This window comes from Lissotriton vulgaris, chromosome 5 (assembly GCF_964263255.1).
Source record: "Lissotriton vulgaris chromosome 5, aLisVul1.2, whole genome shotgun sequence".
In the NCBI taxonomy this organism is placed as follows: Eukaryota; Metazoa; Chordata; class Amphibia; order Caudata; family Salamandridae; genus Lissotriton; species Lissotriton vulgaris.
Genome location: NC_141693.1, coordinates 1132213383 through 1132235827, shown reverse-complemented (window position 1 = coordinate 1132235827; position 22445 = coordinate 1132213383). Strand labels below are relative to the sequence as shown.

The following is a 22445-nucleotide window of genomic DNA, read 5'->3' as shown; positions in this document are numbered from 1 at the left end:
GTCCAGGAATTTAACATATAATCTCAGTACAGTCTTTGGAGTGATGCAGCATACCCGACCAGACACAAAGGCGGTAGCAGTATTCCTTGATATGGAAAAAGCGTTCGACTCTGTTGAATGGTCTTTTTTATGCGGACGTTGCAGAGAATGGGGCTGGGGGCGTTTTTTCTACAAATGCTAAGGACACTATCATAAGCCAACGGCCAGGATGCGAATTGGCGATATGGTCACGGCCCCCTTTAATATATCCAGAGGTACTAGGCAGGGCTGCCCGCTGTCACCACTGCTGTACGCTCTAGTGGCTGAGCCTTTGGCTTGCGCGTTGGGGGAATATCACGGGAATTAAGGTATCTGATTCCAAACGTACAGAATAGTGGTGTCCACATACGCAGATGATACTCTGTTGTGCGTAAGGGACCTGGAGAATAACTTAGCTACAGTCATCAGGGAGGTGATTCGATTTGGGGCATTGTCTGGTCTTCGGGTGAACTGGGGTAAATCTCTAGTGTTCCCATTGACACCGATAACCACAGAATTTGAAATGGAATACCCATTGCTGTGGACTACGGATTCTGTGAGGTATTTAGGAGTGAGACTGCACACTGATGCGGATATAGTAATTAGGGAAAATTATGGCACAACCATATCTAGGTTAGAAGATGAAGTCGACTTGTGGTGCCGTCTGCCATTGTTCCTGACGGGGCGAATTTCTGTAATGAAAATAGTGGTGCTGCCCCGACTCTGTTTTTCTTCACAAATATCCCGCTGGTACTGCCACGAGTATTCTTTCATAAATTGAGGCAATTGATGTTAAAGTTGGCATGGGGTGGAAGGCACGCTAGGGAGAAGTGGGAAGTGCTAGTGTGCCATATAATTTAGGTGGACTGGGTGCGCCCGACTTCGAATTATACTACCGAGCGGCTCTGGGAGCGCAGCTGCACAGCTGGATACACGGCGCTGCTGATGTCCCCTATTTGCGACTAGAGAGGTTTTTCTCTGAGACAATCCCGCTACCCGCTACTAATATGGAGCCCGTGGATCGTAGGACGGGCATTATAGATTTGTTAAATACTACCCGGCATGCGTGGAATTGCCTATTAAGCAATCAGGCGGGTGCAATGCTGTACTCCCCGGTTATGCCAGTAGAGTGGATGAGATGGATCGGACCCTGCACTGAAAGGGGTGTTATACAGGCATTGCGTGACTTACAGATTTATGGTGGCTGGGGATCTGTTTCGTAAAGGAGTTGCCTGCACGCTGGAGCAGATGAGGGGCGATATGGAGGAACCCTCTTTGTTGACTAAATTCTAATTTCATAGAGTCCGTAGGGCGCTTAGAGCACAATTGAGCGACAGCATGGAAGAGCCTGCGGAGATACTCGAGCTGACGCATGTTATCAAAAGCGCTTCGCCTCGCAAGCTTATTACATCTATTTATAGTATTGCGATGTCGCATAGATCTCACAAATACCCAGCGGCTAGATTTGCATGGCAACGAGACCTGGAAGTACAACTAGAAGATGACAAGTGGTTTTATTGCTGCATTAACACTAGGAAAGTGTCCCTACATGGGCGGCATAGGTTAGTGCATTTTAAGTTTTCGAACAGGATCTACTATACTCCTGAACGGCTGTGTAGGTATGGCTTACGTGACACTGCAAAGTGCGAGAGGTGTGATGCGCCAGTTACAGATTTTATACACTTGGTGTGGATGTGTTCCGGAGTCCATGCTTATTGGAAACGTGTGTTTGAGGAGTTGAGTAGAGTGGTCAACCTGAGTCTCACACTAGACCCACTGTTGGCGCTCTTGGGATATACCAAGACACTGCCCAGGCGGTGCGCAGATTGGTTGATATGGGGGCTACTGGTAGCCAAGAGACGAGCGGCACTGTGTTGGATGAGGGGGCCTCCCCCGACGCTGCGGCAATGGTCCCAAGACATGATTTATTGCTCCACTCAGTCGGAGGTATATAGTGAACTTCTGCCCCCCTGAAGTAGACCAAAAAACTTTTAGGGTTTGTATGTCACTTTCATGCAGCGAGAAGAACGGAGTGCAGAAGTTGAGATGGATGGCTTGAATGTTGAAAGGCCGGAGAATAAGATTGAACCAGCTGGGATTGGTTGACGGGGAAGGCTACTGTTTTGGTTTTGGGGTTGACGGGATGTCCTTCCTGTTTCTTCTTTAATAGGGTTTTTCTCCGCACATGACACTGGGTTCTATTGTCTGCCCACTCAGCTGTGTGATCCCGCCCACTGTCCCTCTGATTTTGCTGGACAATGCTGTCTGCCTACGTAGGGTTGTTGGCCAAAAGGCTGTGTAAATCTGCCATTGTGCATATTGCATCTATTCTGTTCAACTTGAATGACTTTGGGAAGAAGTGCTGTGTCATTGTTAAGTATTAATTTTGAAATAATAAAAACATTAAAAACAAAAAAAAAACAAGGATGAAGGACATACATGTAATGCAGTGATCAGGGCCAGTTATAGCATTGGTGGTGCCCAGTGCAACAATCTTGGCTGGCGGCCCCCAATGACCTCCTCCTCCAGAGGTTCCCTCCCTGACACCATTTAAGGGTGCCCCTCATCTCTCCATAGCCCCTCTCTCCTATGGATTTAATTTCTTTGTAATGCTACTCCTACCAGCATAGGGTATCAGAGCACTTTACATCACACACATTATACAGAGACAAAGAATCATGCAAGTGTATATTCAGAGGTGAACAAATGCAGAACGATGTAGTTTTTCCGTGTACTAATTCTACCGGTTTCACCTGGTGAACATGTTAAGAGAGTTGAGCGTATTATAGTCTTATAGCCTGCCGTAGCGGGCTATACCGGCTATTAAAGGCCTGCTCCTGTGTTAAAGGCCGAAGGCGAGGGACTTTAACAAGGGACAGGACTTTAATAGCAGGTATAGCCCTGCTACGAAGGGTTATAAGGCTATTAGAACATTCTGCCACTAGAAGGCAGAATGTTCTAACAAAAAAAACAAAGGTTTCTCGAAGCTCGAGGGGATTTAAATCCCCTCGAGCTCCGAGAGGCCTTTGTAAAACATTGGAATGTTGATCTGCGGGCCTATACCGGCCTGTAGAAGCAGGGAGCACTCCATTGTCTTCAATGGAGCTCCCAACATTCCAATGTTCGAATAATCATTGAAAACCTTGGAATCCCAGTTTGGGTGTAAACTCTTGTTTGCATCCAAATTGGGATTTCCACAATGATCAGGAAGCAGCTATACATGTCACTCATTACACGACTGCCAGTTGACTCCAGGTGGTGACATCTTAAAGTTAAGCTGGACTTCTCTTTTGACAGCGTTTTCTTTTTTGGGACTTGTAGTTTGTCTTTTAAGGGATGGAAAATCCCAGCATGAATGAATGATGCCGCTGTTTATTACTCGTTTAAGGCGTCACACATGACAAATAAAATATCAGGGCTAGAATATTTGTGTGCTTGTTACATGGTGCTGTATGTATAATATCACACCAGTGTACCTCTGGCACACTTTTGTCCCACAGATCCCTACTCCGTGACGCAAACCGCTAGCACAGATTTCAGGTGGTCACATTCTGTCAAGTCATCCCATTCTGCCTTCGTTCCGAATTCCCGATGCCAGACCCCACTGCAAATCCTACTGTGCTACGTTAGTTAAAAGCTAAGCCAATCGTAAAGTACCGCCCTTCGTGTATGGGTCTGTACTTTTTATTTTTTATTTCAAAGTATTTTATTGATTTTTGATTAACAGATACATTAGCATTACTGTCGCAGGGTTAGCCAAACTTAGCATGTATTACGGTGATTACTGGTACATGGAATATATGCTTAGCTGAACCCCTCTACATGGCTTGCATGAAACATAGGGACAGGGTGATAGATAGAAAGAGACAGGAAAGTAAGGGGTGAAAGCAGGGTATGGGAAAGGCTATGTAGCGGTGAGTCTGATTGGGGTTAGACTGAGGGTCGCGCAGGACTGAAAAGTTCATAATGGGTCTTGTTTTTTTCCCTTTTCTGCAGAGTGTCCGGATGGCCTGCTGTGCAGTTCAACCATCCCTTCTCACTACAGGCGGTACACCCATTTCCAGCTGGCACGAAGCCGGGCAGGGACCGTGCCCGCCACCGATGAACCAAACAGCAGGGACACGACGCAGAACTACATCCTACCAGCGGCCGCGGGCAGCCTGGACTGTGGCACTACAGACTGGGCCCAACCCTCTCTAAATACTCAAAAGCCCCAGCCCTCTACCGACTCTGAAGACATCTCCTACTCGCCGCTCTGCAGCGACGAAGAAGAAACAGCCGAGAAAGTTCTGCGGTTACGGAAAAGGCTATTCTACACTCATCCCTCGGATGAGGACTGCAGTGAAGCTGAGGCAGGCTGCTCCTCGAGACAGCAGGGCATTGCCAATGGGTACCACGCCGCAGAGGAGGCGTGTGCCCTCGGGCACGGCGCGAAGAAGCCTGTAAGTGCTATAAACAGAGGAACCCAAGAAACCGCATTCAGCCAAACCTCTCACCGCGTGTCCCCGCGCACCTGTCCTCCATCACTGCCCTCCGAGCGCGTGACCATCAAGGAGGAAGCTGATTGGACAGGATTCAGCTCACCTGTGTCTGATGAGGGGGACTGGGACACTCAAGGGCCGGATACCGCCAGTCAGCTTCTTTCAGACCTGCCCAGCAGCGCCTCGTTTCTGCCCCTGGAGGAGATGCCTGTCCAGACCCGGGCCAGCAGCAGCGCCTTCCGCGAGCAGAGGGGCTCCTTCGGCTTCAAACAGGAGGAAAGTAGCAGCCCAGTCGGATTTGGGGGAGCGTTTGCAGTTTCTGAGCCTGTTTGCGTAAAAGAAGAGTTTGCGCCTTTAACTCAATCAAGAGAGTCTCCACGTCTTTTCAGCTCCCCCCAAAATAAAGTGCCTTCGGTCTGTGTGCCCGCCGTCAGTGCCGCCGCCGTTCTGTCCAAGACTCTGACGCAGACGGACATTGGGGTCTTCTTTGGGCTGAAACCCAAAGCCAAGGATGAGAAGGTGCCGGGAAGGAGCCTCTCTCAGAAAGCGCCAGGCAGCCCAGCGGCAGGGACCCCCAACGACAGCTGGCGAGGCCAGAAGAAGCGCAAGGCCGGGGGGTCTGTGGGAGACTCCGACCCGCTGCTAGGGCCTCCTCAGACCAATGGAGGCCGTGCAAAGCCACCAGGAGGTGGGCAGCAAGGGGGGTGGCCAAAGAGGTTCCGGGAATCTGATGCCATTGAGGGGGAGAAAGGAAAGAAACAATGTCCGTTCTACAAGAAGATACCAGGTAAAATGGCATGGGATTTAATCTGCACATTGTTCTGTACCACAGCTCGAAGTTTTAAGCTTTGTGGCTTTGGCCATTTCCGTCAAAACTAACGCTATGCATGTCTCTATACACTCAACGTACTGTTATGTTTATACTAAAACACATGTATACTGATGCTTCTTGGGGCTGTAAGGACACAACTGATATGAGCAGAATCTTAATGTATATTGAAGATATAGCCAAGTTTTGTGCTGGGCCAAAGGAGCCGCTTTCCAAAGTTAGGTCGCATTCAAAGTAAAGGCTCAGTACTATGACAGTTCTATTAAGTGGTACCTATACTTGGGCAAGGTTGGCTGCTCTGCAAGTCTGTGGAAACTGAATTTGGAAGCTATGAATTCATGTTTGCAGGGAACAAAGAGCTTGGTAGATTATGGTTAATGCCTTCAACTGGATCCCTTCACACTCGCTGATCATTTCTCTGTTGAAGAAATGTATTGTCCTCCAGGTCTGGCACTTCTTTGTCCTGTGTTGGGCGTGAGCACTGCCACAATACTACAAAACAGTAATTCTACAAACCCCACACCACAGAACGACTGAAATTTGCAATATTTGAATTTTGCTTTACTTGCAGCACTGTAACTACAGTGTTACATCTAGATTTGTTACACTATTGGTCCCGCACGATCTCTGCAACCATAGAACTACAGCAGTACAAATGCATCACTACCAACATTACAATCCTAATACTATTGGCGCACTACAACAGTAAATGATACTAACCCACTAGACGATTCAATGCTGAACCAAGAGAACAACACTTGCTCTCTGATTTCCACAGCAAGTCTGTTTCTGGTGTTAAATGGATCTTTCAGGCCATGTCCACACATTTTCTCCTAGAGCGCAGCACCATAAAACTCATTTTGCCAGTGCTTGTTTTGAGTTTGTGCAGACCAGTGTATAAACGCAGCTCAAATGCAAGATTATTCCAGGAGTTAAATTTCATTCACTGCAAGTGATCTCCTACCAATGTTACTCCAGGAGATTTGAGCACCCTGTAGTCTTTTTGACCACAAGGCCTGATGGATTAGAAGGAGCCAGCTATTACCAATATTTTGCTCTAATATTATCTGTAGCTTTTGTAGCACATGCAAAGGTATGTAACCTCTCTGATGGTTGATTAGCCGGCCCGTGGTTTTGTGCCACCTGACAATTAATCTCAGACGACCAGAAGCACAAAGTAGCTCAAATGAAAAACTAAATAGTCTAACACTATTTTGCGGGACAGTAGGTTTCTAGACTGTACATATTTTGTTAGTTGTCCTTTTAGAAATTCCATCACAGGTGACTTTTGAACGTTTATGGTTTCGCAGGTTTTCTGTGATTGAGTTATGTTAATCCCTAACCCTTCTCAATCATGGTCTGTGATTTGGACTTTGTCAGCAGCATTATTACTTACCGCGCTGTAAAAGAGTTGTTTTTGCAGTAGCGTAGCATAGTTTTGGTTGTCCTGCAAATGGCCTCCCTAGCAAGCCAGCTGAACAGTACATGTTGAACAGCAATTTTCGCAATTGTTTTTTTAAAAGCATTCTCTGTAGTAATTTACAATAGATTTATTATTTAATGTTCTCAAGCAATTATAATCCACTTACGTTGGAAAAACGAAAATCTTAGTTTTATTATTGACTTTTTGATGAACTTTTGTTTAGGAAGCCAAATAGGTTTATATTGCACTGGGAATGTGCACATTTTAACGAGGAAATGCAATTGGGACAAAACCTTTTTTATTTGTTTTTTTTATTTATTTTATTTTTTAAATGTGGAAACGCTTACTAGGGCTTTAGTTACTAATCGGAGAACAACCAGTGACAGTTGCGGTTGGATTTGCTTCGACCCATGACTGTGACCATGTGTTATAATCCTACCTTGTCTTCTAGCTTGATGTGATTATATCCACTGGGAATGGCTGTTTAGTAGCGGCCGAGTGTATGCCCAGATGTGGGTCCCATGCTCGCTGTGACACTGCATTCAAGCTAGCCTGACTGATGATGGATGCTACCTGAAACTGGTCCCAGGATGCTTGTCTCCGGGTTACGGAGAACCTAGCCTGGCAGTTCGAGCTGGACTATTCCTATGGGCAGCTGGGTTAAGACTGATTTGCATATGGCTGGGTCCAAACTGGGAACTCTTAGTGAGAAAAAGAACAATGGATGAAACCTAGACCTCCTTTACTAGGGGTGAGTGTTAGAAAAGTTTCAGCACTCTGTCCATCTTGTGTTTGGCTTTAGTAGCCACGCCTTCTCAAATACGCTTCCAAATGACGTGAGCGTTTTGACCTCCAAATGAGCGAATGCCTCTGTAGGCAATATTACTTATATAAATACTCTCTAGGTAGCCTCGCATATATAAGTACAGTCATATATTGCTGCAGCATTATCTAAATTGTGACCAATTATGCAGCACGTTCTCTGGAAGTGTTTTCATCCATTTGAACTAGAAACAACAGTGTTTGAGAAATCTATAAATTGTGGCTAATGCAGTAAATAAACCGATAAATGTTTCAGCAACGGAATTGCATCTAGCCATTGGCCATCATCGCTGTCCAAAATGTATTCATGAATAGTAAACCAAAGCTTAAGTTTCGAATTATTCCCACCGGTGCTTATTGTTGGCTGCATTGAGAAGAAAATAGATGTTTCAATCTAGCGACCTGAAAATGTTTCTGCAACCTACACGATGGAGAGTATGTTCCTTTATTGCCATATGAGTTCTGGTGACCTTTTTGAGAAGGGCGGGGGAGGGGGCGGGTGGAATAAACATCCTGCTTTCAGTCTTATCTTTTGATGCCACCGTAGCGCCTCAATGACATTATTGGACCATGTTGCATGCTTAGCGCACAATAGCATTCAAATGTCTGTAAATTAACTGTGCATATGTTTCAAAATATCTCCGATTAGAAAAACACAAAGGAAGCACATTTTTGGGTAATTCGGAAGTGTGGTGCAAAATATTTAAATATGATCATACCAAATTAATACGCTAGGTGATGCCATTTCCACACATTATAGTTTGTGCACTAAATCAGTAAAACTGTGCATCTTTGCAAATGAAATGGTCATTTCATTTGAAGATGTGTTGTATGTAATGGCAGTACGATACCACACCAGACATGCTTCACTTGACCCCACTCTACTCTGCCCCATTCTACACCACTTCACACTACGCCGCACCACTTTAAAATATGCCACACCATGCCACATTGCGTTCTACTATGCACCACTGCACTCTTCGCCACACTCTACATGGTAATCGTTTGCATCATATATAGAGTTGTAGGGAGCAAAGTTATCTTGGCTGCTTCAACATGGCCCAGCCGTATCAACCCCCCCTCTTTCCTAAAAACCTCCGCTCACAACTGCCTGTGAGGTGGTTTGGATCAGCTCCCTTCTTGTCTGAGGTACAGCGGATTTTTATATGCAGGTACTGTGTATGTTGTGTCCAGAGTAGCGGGTAGGTCTGAGTAAGTTTTCCTGAGTTGATGGGTGGCATTAAGGCTCCTGGTTTAAGGGCATTCATTTTTAACCCAGATGCTTTACCAAAACAGTAACAGTTGAGCTCGATCAATAATGCTGGGATGGAGGACAGTGGTTCTGTCAACATCTGTCACATCTGTGCTTACGGCTAGCTAGTGTTGATTCCTTCCGAACTGGACTCCTCTAATGCTCTGGAGATGTATTTTCTTTGTTACCTCATCAAGTTAAGTGCAAACAGGAGGGGTGAGTAAGGGAACCCTTGCCTCGTTCCTCGGTTAACTGCAAAGGCACATCAGCTTTGACCGTTCACCCGTATCCTAGCGGTGGGAGCGGTGTAGCCACTCATTATCCATGTTTTAAATCTGGGTAACAGTCCTATCTTTTCTGTGGACATTTGTCCGGTATGGCAGATGTACCCAGTCAGATGCCTTCTCAGCTTCAATTAATAAGAACATGGGGTGTAAGGCTCGTTATACTTTGCCTAGGATATATAGGAAACATTTTTGTAACTTACTTTTTTCAGGGAGAAGGCTGTTTGACCAGCCCCTGCATATAGGGTGCTAGACAACAGTCTAAGATCCCTGTTAGGATCTTCACGTCTACATTTAAAAGTGATTGATACCTGTTTGAGGAGCAGTGAGTGGCACCTTTCACTGGCTTGGGTATAACAGTCACTACTGTTTCATGCATGTAAGGGGCCAGGGTGCCTAACATTGTGAAATCATTGTATAGCAGCATCATTATTTGGGCCAGAAAGTAGCAGAATAATTTATAGTAGGCTGCCATAAGTGCAATTGGGCCAGGTGTCTTCCCAGGCTAATCTTGGTAGCAGAACTGGTACTGGCAATAGCTGAGACCCCTGATCGAGTGTTTGTGCCTGTTCAGGTGTTATGGTCGCTAGTTAGACATCTGCCAGGTAAGATTTTGTCTCTTTTGGGGATATGGGGTCCGCTTCATAGAGGTCCACATAAAAATGTTAGAGCATGCCCACTTTTCCTGTGGTGTTCCCGCTGCCCCACATGTGTTGTCAAGTGAGCTATATTGCTGTCTGTCTTAAAATTGACAAGCTAGCATGTTGCCCGTTTTGTTTCCCCCCTGTATAATCTAGTTTATGCCGTAATAGTGCTAACTCAGCTTGGTCAATATCTAGAACCTTACATTGTTGTTTAGCTAGTGTGAGTTGGTGCGATATGCGTTTTGATTCGGTTTGCTTATGTGCCCTTTCTTGGTCTGTGACTCTCCCTTCTAGCTCCTGTCCGCTCTTTATTCAAGTCGGCTGCCTGTAAAATTGATTTCCAGATTAATTTCTTTTAATGTATCCAACTAAAGTGGAGTTGGAGTGTCGTTAATAGTGCTAAGGTAATCTATGATATGTTTAACTGTCTCTATCCTTGTGTTGTCTTTCAGTAGATTGTCGGTAAGCCTCCATGTGTGTGTCTGTGTGGACATCCCATAATTCAGTTGTGATGGGAGAGTGGTCTGAAAGGGCAGCCGTTTCAGTAGTAGTATGTAGGGTCAATTTATGTTTGTGTGTGGTACCTGGAAGGTAGTCTAGCCTGGCATAACTGTCCTGAGGATGAGTAAAAGGTATAGTCTTGTTTGAGGTGGAGTTCCCGCCAGAAGTCCACCAGTTCCAGGTCTTTCATCCATACCTCGGTAAGAGTAGATCTGAGTAACACTTCTGATTTTCATTCAGGGCGCAAATGGAGTTTTGGTGCTGGGTAGTATTCATACCACCAGAAGTCAGCCTGGCAGGTAAGCTAGTGTATCAGTGATTTTACCTTTAAATTTGGTGGCAAGTGAAAGAGCCACTCCACTGATATTTTGGGAACTGCGGAGAAGAGTTGTCTAGTAACACAGCGGTAGCGGAGCCGGGCCAGTCCTGCTTCAGGAGACCTGTTTCCTGTAGGGGACAAATGTTACAATCTGTGTCTCTCGAAATAAAGTAGAGCGAGCTGCATAACTGAGTCATTTAGGCCCCTAACATTGTAGCTCTATCTTCACCTTTCAGTATGTGTGAAATGCATGTCCTCCTGGCCTGCCCACAGTGCGATGTGTGTCCCCAATGTAGTATGGTTATTTCCAATTCATCTTTAACACCTTGTTTCAATCCTGGATCAAAATTACCTCCCCCAAACAATAATAGAACATTGAACAACATTCACTCCCTTCTCCATGGAGCATCCAGTTTCCTGATGTGAGTTGTACTTTGAGGCCAAAAGGTCTAATACCTAGTCCATTCTCTGCCACGCATTCCATCTCTTCCACTCGCATCCTCCCACCACTCTACTCATCCTACCAACTACCTCACTTCTCCCACTCCGGGGTACAGTTCAAAATGGTATAATTGATTATTAGAGCATTCCAAAACTGCCAAAAGGGCTGAACAGTACCATTGTCAGTTGTGGTGTGGGGGGGCGTAGCTCCAGTGTCCCCCTTAAGACTGTGCATGTGTGGTGGGACCCCTGGCTGTAAAGCCGGAGTGTGGGGGCCCCTCCTCTGAACTTTGCAGAGGGGACCCACAAGTAACGTTATGCCACTGACTAGTGTCTGTCATTCTATGTCAGTTATGTCATTGGCCTGCAGTTTGTAGAGGAAAGCCTGTCGCTCTCTTTCTGTATTGCCGCCCCCCCCACGAGGCGGCCGAGAGCAGATTGCTTTGTCAGTATTGTGATCCAGCATCCCCGCTGGCATCTCTCCCGTGCTCCAGTTCGCTGATCTGTGTTATCAGGTAGGGGATCTTCTAGCACCTCCACAAAGTTCAAGATCGAGTATGCCTCCAATGGACGGTACAAGTTGTGCAGTGTATAGTGAAGGTGAGGCTGAATGGTAAGCCTCAACAGTACCACTTGCCCCTCTCCGTGAGGTATGTTGTGACCATGCAAAGGTGACCCCTATTCTGGAGGGGGTTCAGAGAGCGGTCTTGGTAGTGATGCCCCTTCAAAGGAGTTTGTTTCAGCTGTACGAGCTGCTGCCACAATAGTTTCTTTCCGATTAAAGGGAGCATGTTCAATGGGGTTTTCCTGGATTCTGAGAGACTGCCGAATCTGTGCATGGTCAACCAGGCTTAGAAAGCTTAGCTGCTCATGCAGTATTCTGATACTTGCAAAACCTTTAGTCATTCAAAATGAGTCCACAGAAAGAAGCATCAATAAACGAATAAGTAGTAGGCCTCTGAGAATATAATATAGGTTGTAAAATGAGACCCTGTCTCCAAAAACTGTATTGTATGAGCAAAATGGAGACCTTGGGGGTGGGGTTCTGTTTGTGTAATAACCCAAGGCTAGTTTCCATAATCTAAATATAACTATTTGTAAAGTCATCTGAAGCACTTGGTCAAGAAGAATCTTTCTTACTGATAACTTAATGGCAAATCTGTGTAAAGGCTCCATGGCGAGTATGCTTTGGTCACTTCTCTTTAAACCCATCTCAGAGTCCTAATTATCTTCTGCTTCGGAGACAGGAGTGGGATGACTGCCATCTGCCTAGAAGACAGGGAGTGGAGCTTATGATCTTCATTTACTTTGCCTAAACTTGTTATAACCTAGCCTAACAACTGATGGGACACGTTGTTCGGCACGGTTATTCGATGCACATCTTAGTTTAGATGTATGCCTGATTCTGTACTTAAGTATTGATTAAATACGGATTCAAAATTAGCAAGTAATTCAACCAAATGAAGACTATCTAAGGCCTATGAAATTAAATGCATGGATTATCGCAGAATAATACATTATCGAAAGTCAATGTAGTGGTGAAATTGTTAAGCAATTATTCTAGTTACATTTTTTCGGTTTTGTAGAAACGTTTTAATTGTCATGAAACTAACTCTTGCGGAAATGAACCTTGTTGTTCTAAAGAAATTAAAACTTTAGATCCAATTAATTAAAACTTTGGATCCAATTAATTAATGCACGTCAGCTAATTCTAATATGACAATATAAATACGTTTTAAGCCCCACCCCACCCCACTGTAGTAATTCCAACCACACAAGAAGTAGGTTCCAAGTAGATTTATTATTGAGGACGACAGCTTAACAACCACAAGTAGGAGGAGAAGCAACTTCCCAGTAACAGTAGTAAAATCAAGCCAAAACATTCTAGATGACCTAGACTAATTCTAAATGACCTGAATTGATCAAGTCATAGAATACCACACACCCCCCCCTTTAAAAAAAAAAACAAAGCAACAAAAAGAAACAAAACCCCAAGAGAAAAAAAACCAAGAAAATAAAAGGTAGTAAAGAGTTAAGTTTTAACATCTTTAAACTTTGAAGGAACACATTTTACGCGCTCACTGCGTCTTAAAGAAATTTCTTCACAGTCTACATTCGATAAATGGTTGTCGACTTCAACACAAGGATCAGGTCGAACGTCAGAATTGATCACATCGGAATTCTTACAAACTTATTTTCTAAATTGTCATATACCTCCTGTGTACCAGAAAACCCATCGGAATTATGGTCTGAAACAAACTTTTCTGGGAAAGTGGTCTTTTGAGTGAAAGGAACAACAGTAGTCTTGCATAAGGAGATCCTCCCTGCTCAAATTCCTTATTTTCCCTCCTTCCACTCTGACAGCTTTGCTAAAAACCTCAATGACCTTGACAGGATCAGACCATCTAAAAACCTTCCTGTGTAATAATCCGCCCAATTTTACACTAACAAGATCGCCAATCTTTATTCTGCAAGTATTATACTTCTTCTTGGCAGTATGTTGAACCATCCTTTCCTGGTATTTTCCGATTTTATCCTTCAACTCTTGAAGAATTACCTTTTAACCACCAAGGTAAAAGTCGAGAACCTGGTTTCCTCCCACGTAACAACTCAAACGGAGACAAACCAGTCACCGAATTAGGAGACAAACGATAGGTCAACAAGGTCGCCTGAAGAGCTTTCTTCCACTTCAAACCACTCTACACAGCCAACTGGCAAGATTCCTTGATGACCCTGTTAAACCTCTCAACTTGGCCGTTGGCTTGTGGAAAGTAATTTGAAGTTCTTTTATGTGCAATTCCACAATTACTAAGAAAATCTTCAAATTAGTTACTGATGAACTGTGGACCATTGTCCGAAATAATAAGTTCCTCCGGTAAACCTTCCCTTGCAAATATTTCATCAAGAAATTCAATCACATGCTCTGAAGAAGTTCTCTCAACAATTTTCAACTCAGGCCATTTTGAGAAGTAGTCAATAAGGACCAAAGCAAACCACTCTTTTCTAGATTGATAACTGAAAGGTCCAATAATGTCAATAGCTAGTCTCCGCCAAGGACCATTGGCATATTCAATGGGAGTCATGTCAACGGAAACACTCTTCACAGACTTGTCACTCAACAAGCAAGGAGAACCATTCCTGACCCAATTATCCACCATAGCATCGACACCAGGCCACCAGTAGTGTTCCCTAATTCTCCTTTTAGTAGTAGACATACCTATGTGTCCTTCATGTGCTAACTTGCAAATCGTTTCCCTTAGTTTCAAATGAGGAATAATTTTATCAGGTCTGACAATAATGTCCTGACTCAACATTAATTCATCCCTGACTTTGTAGAATGACGCTAATTCACCGGAAAGTTTCCTTTCTTCAGGCCAACCCTTAATCAAGAATTGCTTAACCTGGTTCAAAACATCATCATTTTTCATAGCTTCTAACCAATCTTTCTCGGAAAAGACCAGAGAACCCTCTTGACTTAAAATCACATTAACATCTGCAAAGAGTATGCAACATCACAATCAATACATTTACCAACAGTTACACTCGCAGGAAAACGTGACATACAATCCGCATGAACATTCAAACGTCCTGGGACATACACAACCTCACAACGATATTCTTGTAATTTGGCTGCTAACCTTGCTAAACGAGCAGTAAGTACTCTTCCACCACCTGCAGACAACATAGTGATCAAAGGTTTGTGATCAGTTCTCAAAGAGAATTTTGTTCCCCACAAAAATTGTCTAAAGTGCTGAGATGCCAAAGTACAGGCAAGTAACTCTCTCTCAATAGTCGAGTAATTCTTTTCAGCGTCACGTAGGGCTCTAGAAGCATACGACACAACAAACTCACCAGATCTATCTTTTTGCATTAATACGGCACCTAAGCCAACATTGCTCGCATCAACATAGACAATGCACTCCTTACCCACTGAGTATGGCTTCAAAAATGGAGCCTCAACAATTTTACGTTTCAAAAATTTCAAAAGATTCCTGTTCTTTGCCCCACTCAAATTTAGCTTTTTTTTTAGTAAGATCCTCAATGGATGTACAATGTCTGAGTAATTTTTTACAAATTTACCATAAAATTCAGTCAAACCTAAAAAAGAAAGTAATTGTTCTTTTGATTTAGGTGCAGACGCATTGACAATACTCTGAACATGGTTAACCTTGGGTTTGATACCGTTCTTCGAAATTTCATGGCCTAAGTACTCAACTTTGTCTTGTCTAAACTTGCATTTAGTAAATTTTAACGTAAGACCCCTAGACCTAACTTTTTCTAAAACAGAAACTAAGTTCTCATCATGTTCAATGCAGTCTTTCCCAAAAATCAAAATGTCATCCTGGAAAGCTACAGCCCCTTTACATTCCATCAATAACTCTTTCATAAGACGCTGGAAAACAGAGGCTGCACTCGCCAAACCAAAAGGCATACGCAAATATTGAAACATCCCTACTGGAGTGACAAATGCAGTTAATTTCCTGGAGTCCTCATGTAACTCCACTTGGTGGTAGGCACTAGCCAAGTCAATGGAAGAAAAGACAGTAGCCCCAGATAATGCAGCAATTAACTTGTGTATATTTGGTAAGGGGTGTTTATCTATCCAAATTTCTTTAAGACTGCTAAGATCCGCACATAAGCGAAGTTCGCCTGAGCTCTTAAGTGATATCACAATGGGCGAAACCCAAGGAGAAGATTTGATTGGCTCGATTATGTTCCTTTTGACCAAATCATCTAACATTTCTTTTAATTTAGGCCTATAAGCTAAAGCAACATTTCTCACTCTGTCTAACAGGAACAGCGTTATCATTCAAAATGATTTTGTGTTTGAAATCAACTTATTTTCCTAATTTCTCATTAAAGATTTCAGGAAACTTTTCCAGTACCTTCTTAGTGAAACTAACACTGCTTGATGCATCTAGAGTAAAATTCACCATAGAGTCAGTTGTTGACTTTTCAAAACGGGGCTCATCAACATAAACTGGAGGATCTGCATTTGGATCCAATTAATTCCTAAACCGCGTTGATGAGGCCAACCGAGAATAGATACACCTTTGGTAGCAACATAAACTTTTGCCCTGATGTCCCAATTCTTGAAAGTTAGCTTCGCCCAGAAAAAACCCTCTAGAGCAATCTTTTGTCCGGTGTACCCACCAGGATATATATCTGGACTTAATAATTCTCTTTGGTACCACAATTGTTCAAAAAATTTCTTGCTAATAATGGTGTACCATGCACAAGAATCAACAAATTTCAACGGGTTTATCATCCATCAAGATTGTACAAGAAGGAAAATTCTTTTGAACACACTCATCAACGGAAAGTATACAGTTCAAACTATTAAGAACCTCTTCTTCAGGTGATATGTAATTGATTTTCTGTCCTGACCTGCATACATTACCAAAGTGCCCTTTTTTCTTGCACTTTACGCAGATTTTGTCCCAAGCAGGACAACCTCTGTAATTGCCCACATGGTTGGAACTTCCACATCTATAGCAAAGTATTGTACCCTTCTTCACAAAACTTCTATTATCATTAGCATTTCTTACATATTCCTTCTTGAAATTAGTTTTACTACTGGAGACACTCGAAGTAGGTTGACTTTTAACAATAGCTACTTCTACATCAGGAACATGTGTTTTCTGATTTTTCCCTCTAATTTCAGACACAACTATTTCAGAATGTTCTATACCTTTTGCTATATTCACTACTGCAGCTAATGTAGTCTCAGTCCCTAACCAAAGTCTTTCTTGGATCTTTTTGCTTTTAGTCTTAATCATAATTTGATCCCTAAGAACTTGCTCGTATGATATAGTTTCAAAAGAACAAGTACAAGCAAGTGAACGTAATGCTGCAACGTAATCTTCAATTGTTTCGTCCACTTTCTGCTCAAGAGAATAGAATTTGAACCTTTCCATTACAGTATTTATTCTTCTACCAAAGCGAATTTTCATTTGCTTAGCAGCTTTATCAAAAACATCCATGTCACCAGCATCCTCTAAAGGTGGTAAATTATCAAATTCTTTAGTCCCAGCACCCCCAAGACAATGTCTCAAAAGAGCAAGCTTTCTTTTTGCAGAACAACCATCTTTTTCGAATACCTCTACATATGCAATAAACATAGGGTACCAAAGATCCCATCCTCGTCGCCAGTAATTGTGTAGTAATTCCAACCACACAAGAAGTAGGTTCCAAGTAGATTTATTATTAAGAAGGACAGCTTAACAACCACAAGGAGGAGAAGTCCTCCCAGGATCAACTTCCAGTAACAGTAGTAAAATCAAGCCAAAACATTCTAGATGACCTAGACTAATTCTAAATGACATGAATTGATTCCAAATGACATCAAGTCATGGAATACCACACCCACCAGTTAACTATTCTTGAGAAACACAAAATGAACACGCTGACTAAAAGTATTACTTATCACACCTTTTCAGTCCGAAATTGAGGAGCTGCATTTTAACTTCAGTTGCTGGAGTGTAGTGGACTGGGGTTTCAGGGAATGTTGTATAGGTCTCTATTGTAATGTTCTAGGTTGGAATGTGATATTCTGGAGTGTGTTCCCGTGGATTCGATCGGCTGTTGGAGATCGTGATCCGAGGGAAACACACTGCTCCTTATTCTACCTACTTTGAGCGTGAAGACCCCTCTTTAACCCCTTCGATGCTGATGACGAGCTCAGCTCGTCATCAGCCACGGGTGCCGTGTGCTGATGACGAGCTCAGCTCGTCATGTAATGCGGAAAAGGGAAAACAGCCGCACAGCGCAAAAATCACCGCAGCAGCGATGCGGTTAACATGGAGCTTCACATTAAGATGAAGGGAGGGGTGAACAGATTCATAGATTAAAAAATACTGTTAGCCTTATGACTGTTTTTTATACTTTCATGTACTCAAATATTATAAACCACGTACAGCACCTTTATTCAGATTAACCACTTATACAGTGTATCTGGAGACTATTTGATACTACCTTTGCTTGCATGCAACCAGATAAGTGGTCTGATCGTAATCATTAATGAAGTATATAAGCAGTACAATTTTATGAGCAGCCTTTGCTGCTGACCATACTGGGTTTATATTCATTTAACAAAAAATCTTAGGATGTAGAGCACTAATTAAACCAAATTAATTGCATAATATAATTTCTTATAAACAAATACATTTTTATTGCATAAGTAAAAATTCCACAACAAATACATTCACACTTCAAAACAGTCCATTACTTTTTTGGCTGTTTTGTAGTGATTCTAGTTTGATATATTGAACCGCAATTCAACAGGTGTTTCTTCTTTTTGTAGTCCATCAGACCGATATTTGGAAATATTACACACTTGCACATCTCATCTCCGTGTCGAGTTCAAAATAAGTTGTCAAAAGAAATCTCAAAGCTATAGGTTTAGTTTCTTCAGGACTCAAACGCCACCTCCAAGCTCCGTTGTGATCAACTTAGTGAAGATCCGCTCCAAGCTCTTTACAAATTGGTCATTCTTATCTCCTGATGCGAAGCTGGTATCTGAGGAGTGAACACAGCATCCTTTAAACAAAAATAAATAATAATTAATGTATAGATATTTAGGCCAAATGGTGGCCGGGCCAGTAGCCAAATAACTTTACTCTTAGCAACGCCTAACTGAAAGATTTTCAAATGGCAAAGGACACTATATATGACAGAACTCCTGAGAGAAACTGCAAATTGCTATCTCGACTGACACCACAAAGACCTACCAGTAACAGGGCAGAGGCATTATTAGGCAAAATGCCCTCTAAACCCTTGTAAAACTTCTCTGCATGAAAGGACACCATCCTGCTCAGCACGTACTTCTCCTGAACTGCACTTTCCTACTCACCAGTTCAAGAGACCCTTCTTGGTGAGATCCTGCAAGTCAATAGAGATATATATGAATACAGATGCAAGCATCACTTGATCAGAACAGACTAATAGTTATTGTGTAAAGTTATGAATGATGCATGAACTGAACCAGCAGCTATTGCTCAGATGACTGCTTTATGATAGAGAACTTGCACAAAACGCAACTAGAAGCCATGCTTGATCTTCTTGCAACGTTCGCTATTCTAGCGACCGCTATGTATCGTTCCAACGACCCTTATGGTGTTTGGTTGTAAGTCAACCTATAGACCAGCTATCCTAGTAGCGTGAATACGAGCAGTCTAAGGCTGAAGACTCGAGAGGGCGTGTTAAGCCAGCCGTTTACCACACGTGTACCCCTTGAACACCCAGTGAAAGGACACCACACAAGTGTTATGAAAATAAACAGGATATTTATTAAGAATCACAACAGCCCTGTACTCTTTATGAGGACAGGGTACTAAGCACAAACCAAATCTCTTTAGCAAATACTTCAAGTGCACAATTAAAACAAGTGTCCGAGGACACGGAAAGGTTAAGGTCTCGGGCGGACCCGATAAGGCAAGTCGGAAGCGAGGGACTCGGGACCCTAGAGTAAGGAGGCTATGCAGGCACCGAAATGCCGAGTTACCTAGCCACGAGGGCTGCGGCTGCACAAGTCTTACAGGCGTCGGGGTCTTCGCTGACGAGCCAGGAGCCGGAAGAAAGGAGTTGCTGGCCGGCGACCAGTGCTGAATAGTTCGTAGAGATCCAAGCCTGGATCGGAGATTGATGAAACCTGAAAGCAGAGGGGACCAAGTTCGTACTACTAGCCAGTAGTCAGAGGGTACCAGGAAGGCACCGGTTGGCCGTCACCTCGACTAGGTGAGTGGGCGACGCTAGGCTCTGCAGCCTCACGGACCAGGAGGCGTTGTCGGCGACCACGGTGGAGGTGCGAGCTGTCCCACGAAGGATGATGCTGTCGGCGTCGCTGGGCCCAGGATGGGGCAACAAGCCTTGGCAGATCTCAGGGCCACGGGGTGGGCCTAAGATGGCGTCTTGAGTGGACCAGGAGGGTCCGGGGTGCTTCTCGCAAAGATGGAAGCAAGGGCCAGTCTGGAGCAACCAGACCAGCAGTGATGATTCTCGGATGTCGTCACAGAAGGGCACAAGCCAGCGGCGAGTGACCAGACAACGTACTGAGCAGCGAGCAGAAGGGCCCCACGCAGATCGTGGAGATGCTGGGAGACTGCACTTCGGTGCTAGAGCGGCTCAGGGTCGGGGCTTCTCGGACCCCAGAGCACTCACCAGAGAGTTACCTCGATGGTCGTGCTGGTTTTTAAGAGCGTGCAGGTTCTGATGATGGCCGGTCCCTCGAGGTCTCGTCGCACCCACAGATCACAGCTGAGCTGATGACGTGGGTAGAGGTCAGAGTTGCCAGGGAAGCCGGTTCTCGTCGAGCTGGGCCGTCGGATCCTTGAGGAAGGACTTGCAGCAACCCGCAGAGTTCTTAGATGGTGCCCGCTGATGCAGGGTGACTACTCCTTAGTCACAAGGGAGAAATCTTGAGAAGAGTCTTGAGTGTCCTTTTCGTAGAAAGTAGTTCTTGATTCAAAGATGATCTAATTTGGAAGGGTCCCCGCTCCGGTCTTTATCCTAAAGAAAGGGGTGGGTACATGACTAGGTCCTGCCCTAAGGGTGGGACCAGGAAGGGGGGTAGTTACGCCCCTCTCCCCTGCCGGCTTTCCCCAGGCCAGGGCTGTCGCCCCTGGAACTGGTTCTAACCGGCAGATGCGTAGTGAGCACCGGGGTGCCACTCCGCAGTCACCTTCTCGCCAAAGCCCTACCTACCCAGAATACACAAACCCTGTCTGGGACGGTGCGAACAGCGCCCTCGACAGGAAACCCTTTGTCCATGTGTTCCTCGCTGGAAGGACTCCCAGCAGCAGGAGGTCAGACTTGTGTCTGTGGTGGCAGCATCCATTTTGTGGAGCTGAGGCTTCAGTTAACTTTAACCGGGGTTCACAGTTACTTACATGTCGTGTCCCTCTAGAAGGGTGGGATACTAACCTCATCGCCAGAATTGGTGAGAGGGCAGCACCCCGATTCGTATGACACCTTACTCGACATGCTTTGATAACGCGATACCGGAGTTACCGATATGGTACGCGTTATCATGGAACAGCTATTGGGTCTTGATTCCGCAAGCTGCAGCCGGGCTCGGCTCGGGCCTGAACCTAGCTCACACGAGCCCACGCACTCTGCCTTCAGGATTGATAAGGCCTGCCATAGGAGTGACTGATAGGGACTCGGGTGTCCAGTGTATGGTTAGATATAGGGCTACTATACCTAAAGCGAAGGGTGGTTACACGTCTTCGCCCCAGCTGTCGTGCAGCCAGTTGTGTCAAATTTAAGAGGCCAGCCAGGGGTGGCATAATACATGCTGCAGCCCCTGGCGGCCCTGGGTACACCTATGCCCTGCGTTACGGGGTCTGATAAGGTGGCCCAGTACCAATTGGTAAATGCACCTAGGGTACATATCGTAATTTAGAAAGAGAACAGCCAGGCTGTGGGTCTGATTAGCAGGCCCACAGCCAGAGAAAGTCGTAAACCAGTGAAACAAAAGCAAAAAATCTGGGTGATCATAGGATTGCAGACCCTACTCTCCTACACCCTTCTTCACAAAACTTCTATTATTAGCATTTCTTACATATTCCTTCTTGAAATTAGTTTTACTACTGGAGACACTCGAAGTAGGTTGACTTTTAACAATAGCTACTTCTACATCAGGAACATGTGTTTTCTGATTTTTCCCTCTAATTTCAGACACAAATATTTCAGAATGTTCTATACCTTTTGCTATATTCACTACTGCAGCTAATGTAGTCTCAGTCCCTAACCAAAGTCTTTCTTGGATCTTTTTGCTTTTAGTCTTAATCATAATTTGATCCCTAAGAACTTGCTCGTATGATATAGTTTCAAAAGAACAAGTACAAGCAAGTGAACGTAATGCTGCAACGTAATCTTCAATTGTTTCGTCCACTTTCTGCTCAAGAGAATAGAATTTGAACCTTTCCATTACAGTATTTATTCTTCTACCAAAGCGAATTTTCATTTGCTTAGCAGCTTTATCAAAAACATCCATGTCACCAGCATCCTCTAAAGGTGGTAAATTATCAAATTCTTTAATCCCAGCACCCCCAAGACAATGTCTCAAAAGAGCAAGCTTTCTTTTTGCAGAACAACCATCTTTTTCGAATACCTCTACATATGCAATAAACATAGGGTACCAAAGATCCCATCCTCGTCGCCAGTAATTGTGTAGTAATTCCAACCACACAAGAAGTAGGTTCCAAGTAGATTTATTATTAAGAAGGACAGCTTAACAACCACAAGGAGGAGAAGTCCTCCCAGGATCAACTTCCAGTAACAGTAGTAAAATCAAGCCAAAACATTCTAGATGACCTAGACTAATTCTAAATGACATGAATTGATTCCAAATGACATCAAGTCATGGAATACCACACCCACCAGTTAACGATTCTTGAGAAACACAAAATGAACACGCTGACTAAAAGTA

At 44.0% G+C, this 22445-nt stretch overlaps 1 protein-coding gene across 1 annotated transcript in view; it reads left to right on the top strand.

The window, feature by feature from the left end:
- The window catches only part of DCLRE1A (DNA cross-link repair 1A), a 139888-nt gene that overhangs the window by 52821 nt on the left and 64622 nt on the right, over positions 1-22445 (top strand). The window contains exon 2 of the mRNA XM_086922863.1: positions 4015-5286. Within this exon, the coding sequence (XP_086778989.1) occupies positions 4015-5286 (1272 nt within the window). The remainder of the gene's footprint in view (positions 1-4014; positions 5287-22445) is intronic.